The following is a 6,000-nucleotide window of genomic DNA, read 5'->3' as shown; positions in this document are numbered from 1 at the left end:
GAAAACTGTCACTGTTTAGAAAACTAGCCATCCAATAAGCTCGGCTTTCTGTGGTGCATGGGATGAATAAGATGTGGTTTCTCTCCACTTTTCCCCTTCCTTCAAAGAAAAAACCAGAGCTGCTCTCATTGGCGTGTTCGTTCTCGGGAAGAATACATAAGCTAATAAAGTATATATATATCAAAGCAACTCACCCCGAGTAATTCACGCAATTGTGACGACCGATCTCTCAGTCATTTTTGCTTGTATATCGGCAGGGCATGGAAGCAGGGAGATGTCAACACGAAAGTATTTCTCGGGAGAGTGCAAGTATAGCTCTGGTTACTACACGTATCTTCAATATCAGTCTAGGCAAAGGAGCACCTTATGTGAAGGCAAAGACAACAAACTACAGACTACTGCAGAACTATAGACTTTTAGGCAGAGGCAAAAGAGTTTGATAAAATGAAGAAATTTATACGCGTATAAAAAAATTGATGCATCATCCCCATGTCGTTATAAGGTCGGGTTGCATCAACGTCAACATCAACTCTGGTAACAGCAGCTCTGTCAATAGAGACAAAACATTTTAAATTGGTGGCTGAATATTCCGAACTCAGAAATCAAAGCACAGCGGACTCTTTTTCCAATAGCGCGCAATTGTCAAAATAATAATAGTAATTGTACCAAACAAGGTACATGTACATTCCTTCAACATGCCATTAAAAAAGCGGACCGCATGGCATTGTTGGTGTTGTTATGGTCACGTGGAGGACTAGCTGCCAACCTATAAAAGTGTAGCGGCTCAGGAGACTCTAGATCTTTGTTTCTTCTTTTTGTTCAACAGGGATGTTTAGGTACTGGTTATTCTTGTTTAGGTAAAGAACTTCCCCAACACTCATCATCAGTCGTAGATAGACCATTACAAGATCCTTCTTTTGTCAACAGAACCATTTGTATACTGACTGTTCTCAACCAGACTTTGTGTGCTGTACAGTTTTATTTGTGTTCGTTCGAAGTATTTTTTCTATCTCTGTAGCTGGGAGCGGCCAGCTACATAAACCATTCAAGAGCCACATTTCCTACTAAGTCAGCTCCAAATTTCCCAACAACATTCACAGTGTAATATAAATATCATGGATGTTTAGATAGGAGTTTCCCTCGTATTGTGCTTAGTTTAGTGTTTGCGAAATCTCATTGCTTTTACCTATAAGGCAAGAGCCAACTGCGATGAAGTCGCATGATTCTATTTGAGCTTACGATTGTAAGTCTGCAACTCTTTTATAGTTTACTATATGTTCATATACATGTAGACTGTGATTACGTGTTCATTGAAACATCATGTCACCCTTTACTTTCGTTACGGCCGTATGTGCCTAGGGGCATTAAGCATGTAAGAGCTTCCAGTGCAGTATGCCCGAATAGCACTTAAGCCAACCCCATGTAAATACGTTTCTGGAGGGAACATCCATCAGGCGAATCATGCCATCCCTAAAGTGTGTATGCAGAACCAATATTTTTGTATACTTGTACAGGGCTCAGAGCTCTAATTAAATCAAGAGGTAGAGGAGGACTTCTATAAGGAGATTGGTGGACTGATGACAGCATTGGTCCCGTATTCTACAAACTTTTTTTTATATTTTTTCAGGTTGATGATATAGAGCCAGTGCAGCCACTGAAGAATGTTTGTATGGCTTCAAGAGCATCCCAAGTCGCCCATTACCATTACGTTTAATTTATGCTGCGGAGGCTCTTACTCTGTTGTGGGCAGGCTACACCAACATTTTTACGTCTTCGCCATGCTATTATCACATGAGCAACAAACTGTTATACCCAAACTCTATTATTAAGGTTCAATGATTGGCTCATTCCCATATTACTATTCGCACAGCAGTGCACCGCCTCGGCCAAGTTCAGCGGTGAAGAAAAAAGAAAAAAAGGTGTTGGAAACTGTTATAGCAAAATGTACCAAGATTATGTATCATGACTAGCTGTTTTTTACATTCCCAAACAGCCTTCACAACCCTTTGATAAAAGCTTTGTTCAAGTCGGTGAGTCAAGCAGGGCTCCAATTGTGAAATAAACTGATTTACCAACAAAAATATGAGATTTACAACATCGGGAAGCTTTATTTCATTTTTTTTTTTCTTCAAATGAAATCGACTATGGCAACTATAATAAGAACAACCATTGTTTAGGAAAGGCAATAGAGCTTTGAGGCGCTGCTTGACTATCTCTTTTTTTTTTAGAGAATAAAGAATATATGACGTGGATAGTTGGCCAAGGCTTGCTTAAACATTCGTCGCATTTCATGCTTTCTTTTATCTTTGTACGAGAAGACTAAGGGGTTGGAGTGAATCCAGCAGCAATACAACCGACCATGCATGTTCCAAGCCCTGCATTACAAGCTACTATAGCAGCAGGGACACCAGCACCCGCGGTAACTGTTCCGAAAGTAAAACCCGCTCCTGCGTAGCATGCTACCACAAGAGCATTACATCCTGATTGGCAAATCCCATAGGCAAGAGGACCTGCATTTGAGAGACCAACCATGGCCAAAAGGACAACAAAGGATTTACGGGAAAGCATGTTTTTTGAGGAGGGAAGTAGAGGTAAAGACTGGTGGTGAGTGGTGCTGGAGAAGGACAAGAGAAGGATGAAGAAGAAAGAAGAGAAAGAGGGGAAGGAAAAGGAAGAAAAAAGGCGCGCCTTTTATTGCATCAAGTCACATCAAACCTTATTTTTTGTGCGATATCGGTTTTGGCAACAGCCACAATTATTTCTACAACTAAAAAGAGAGCCCATACAATCATCCATATCAAATAGTTGTCTTTTCTGGAAGCGAAAGTGTTTCTTGAGAGAGTTTAAACCCGACTACTACAGCACGCGTATCTTCGTTCTCAGTCTAGACAAGGAGTCATCTCCTGTGGGAGCAAAAGCCAGAGTTGTATAACGAACTTCTCCAGACTTTTATAGGCAAAGGTGAAAATGGTTGATAAAAAATAAGATAAAAAAAGGACATGTTGTCGCCTCATATTGTTATAAGATAGCGTAGTACTATCGCCAACAGCTATAGCTCTAATCTGCGACAGACGACAGTTTCAATGATGGTTCTGAGCCAATTGAAAACTATTTTTAAAGGTGGCTGAATGTTCTGATTCCAGAAATCAAAGCACCCTGTCCTCAATTACTCCGAAAAAAGTAAAATAAAAAGGATATGAACCACAATACTACAGGTCATATAGATGTATGATTGAATAGTTGATTCTTTTTTTTTTTTTTTTTTTTTTTTTACAGAGTCGTTATAGAAGCCTGTGACTATACCACAGTTGAACCTAGTGAATCATACTAATTCCAAAATATACAGAGCCAAAAAAAAAAAAAAAAAAAAAAAAAAAAAAAAAAAGCCTCGCGTGTTGTTCGTTGGTCAAGTTGAAGCTCGTCGGCTGTGTCTATAAACTGTAATACCGAAATGCACTGAGCATGTCAAACCCGACCACAGCATTCCCAAACAACCTTCAGGGCACACAGATAAAAAGTACTGTTCAGAAGAATGAATCGAACAAGGTTTCAATTGCAAAACAAACTGGTTTTCTAACAAAGCTATGAGGTTTGCAACCCCAAAAAAATAAAAAGCTTTATTGTTTTCGTTCACTTGAAATAACCCATAATGAAAACAGCTTTTGTTTCTTTTTTTTTTTTTTTTTTTTTTTTTTGTAGAATAGAGGGTAAGCGATGCGCATAGTAAGCCAAGGCTTATTTAAACGCTCATCGCATTTCATGATTTCTTTTTTTTTTTTTATTGCGCCGAAAGACTAGGGGATTGGCGTGAGTCCAGCAGCAACACAGCCGACCATGCATGTTCCAAGCCCTGCATTACAAGCTGCTATAGCAACAGGGAGACCAGCACCCGCGGTAACTGTTCCGAAAGTAAAACCCGCTCCTGCGTAGCATGCTACAACAAGGGCATTGCAGCCTGTTTGGCAGATTCCATAGGCAAGAGGACCTGCATTCGAGAAACCAAGCATGGCCAAAAGGACAACGAAGGATTTACGAGAAAGCATGTTTTTTTTTTTTTTTTTTGGAAAAGTTGGGGATAGATCTGAGGTAAAAAAGTGATTATTGCTGAATGATGTTGAGGAGGAAGAGGAAGAGGAATGGGAAGAAGAGAAAGAGGAAGAGAAAGATGAAAGAAGAAAGAAGAAGGAAGAAAAAAAGAATAATAAATATAAATGTATATAGATATATGAAGACGCGTTTAAAACCTTATTTTGTGCTACCTATGGTCAGACAGCAGTCACATTATTTACAAAGGAAGGGTAAGTTCTTGTTATTGTTTTTCCCCCACTTCCGTTCATCTCTAGTCCAACTAAAAACTAAAAACATCCGAAAAGGCATGTTGCCCAGACAAATCATCGACATCAAATATTCGTCTTTTCTGGAGGCCACATGGCGAAGACTAAACTTGGCGCTAACACTGGAATTTTATTTATTTATTTTTATTTTTATTTTATTTGTTCATTTCGTTAAAACAAACTGATCTCTAACTGATCGATCAACAACATGGGGCTAAACTTCAAACAGGATCAACAACAATAAATAATCATGAGACTGAAGTATCTTCGCACGAAGCCTCGTAAAGTGGTTGAGGCCAGCCCCTGTATCGCCGAGATGGGTGCTATGATCCAGTGCTGGACTGCCTCAGGAGTGGATGATGCCAAATGTATGCAGGCCTCCAAGATGCTTGCAGATTGTATGAAGAACTTGGTAAGTTTACCTAGCAAACATATAGTAGCCCAAAATAAGAAAAAAGCTCTGTTGGTTCAGTGGGAAGGAATCTCTGAAACTGTCAGCATTATCCCCCTCAAATGGGATTCAGGAATGAAAACCTCCAGCGTTTAAATCCATGATCGAGCAGTATTGGAAAAAAAAAACGGGATTATGAACAGAGAAGCTATCAACATTCTCTTGGACTTTGAATAATCACCAGTGTCAATAGACCAATCGTAAATCAACAAATTGTCATATAAATTTTGGGCTAAGAAATAAAATAGTAACACACAGGGGAGAACATTGGAGGATAAATACTTGTCAATGGATAAAGAATCACGAAGTCAATCAAGTATGGCAATAGGAGAGAAGAGATGTCGGAAGTAGTCACTAATGCTTTTATTGATTCTGCTTTCCTCATTGAACTCGATTTTGATAGCCTGCTAGAGTGAAAAAGGTCAACACTGTCAATTATCATTTGGCCCGTCTCCAGAAGCAACTCTAAATTGACTACATTACCTTACCTTTGGATCTCTTTGTCGAATGGATCAGGAATATTAACCTAATCGACTTGTGGGGGTTGCAGAGCTCTCTTTCTTTGAGTCCCCTCCCTTGTCTCCGTTATGTACCATAGAACTTTTTTTTTTTTTTTTTTTTTTTTTTTTTCTTTTTTTCTTTTTTTTTATGGACCTCTCTTGTATGAAAATAAAGAAATACAGAGGCTTAGCATTTATATATTTATTCAAGGACTCTGAGTGTTGGACCCAATGATCATGTCCAAGAGAACACATAGCCTGGATTTGACGCTCCTCTAATTGAGATTACCCTTTTTTTCTCGCTCTTTGAAAGGAAATGGTTTCCTAGGGCCAAGGTAACTCAAGAGAAGAGAAAGCGCTTCGGATTTACTGATCTAGATTCTTTCTATAAAGGATATAGTTGGTGAGGATGCTGTCTTTTTTCTTTTTTTTCTTTTTTTTTTTTTTTTTTTTTTTTTTTTTTTTGGGTGAGAGCGAAAGGAATCTTCAGCCTTCTATGGTATCTCTCGCTAGATTTTGACCAGACAAAGGAATGAGTTCAGAGTTGTTGATCCGTTATGGCAGCCACAGAAATCTTTACATTTCACTCCAAGGTTCTTTGCTCTGATAACTATATGTTAGACGTTTTGGGATCTTTCATTCAATAGCTGAATTATAACTATCATAAAAAAAAAAGTAAGTCTTTAAGCTTGATCAAATAGAAAGGGTCATGAAT

At 38.7% G+C, this 6,000-nt stretch overlaps 3 protein-coding genes across 3 annotated transcripts; 1 reads left to right on the top strand and 2 right to left on the bottom strand.

Moving 5' to 3' along the window:
* Nucleotides 1-2,198: 2,198 nt before the first annotated feature.
* BCR41DRAFT_358057 (hypothetical protein) lies at nt 2,199-2,634 on the bottom strand. Its single transcript, XM_022024983.1, has one exon. It carries the CDS (start codon nt 2,566-2,568, stop codon nt 2,320-2,322), a length of 249 nt encoding a protein of 82 aa, XP_021879085.1. The 5' UTR covers nt 2,569-2,634; the 3' UTR covers nt 2,199-2,319.
* A 1,160-nt stretch (nt 2,635-3,794) lies between these two features.
* Nucleotides 3,795-4,043, bottom strand: BCR41DRAFT_339037 (cysteine-rich protein; the record flags this gene model as incomplete). Its single annotated transcript, XM_022022137.1, has 1 exon — nt 3,795-4,043. One exon carries the CDS (start codon nt 4,041-4,043, stop codon nt 3,795-3,797), a length of 249 nt encoding a protein of 82 aa, XP_021879084.1.
* Nucleotides 4,044-4,337: 294 nt separating this feature from the next.
* On the top strand, nt 4,338-5,386 carry BCR41DRAFT_358054 (hypothetical protein). Its single transcript, XM_022024982.1, has 2 exons — nt 4,338-4,746; nt 5,189-5,386. Exons 1-2 carry the CDS (start codon nt 4,585-4,587, stop codon nt 5,252-5,254), a joined length of 228 nt encoding a protein of 75 aa, XP_021879083.1. The 5' UTR covers nt 4,338-4,584; the 3' UTR covers nt 5,255-5,386.
* Nucleotides 5,387-6,000: the final 614 nt, after the last annotated feature.

This window comes from Lobosporangium transversale (genome assembly GCF_002105155.1).
Source record: "Lobosporangium transversale strain NRRL 3116 chromosome Unknown BCR41scaffold_32, whole genome shotgun sequence".
NCBI classification, from domain to species: Eukaryota; Fungi; Mortierellomycota; class Mortierellomycetes; order Mortierellales; family Mortierellaceae; genus Lobosporangium; species Lobosporangium transversale.
This window is presented reverse-complemented; position numbering and strand designations above follow the sequence as displayed.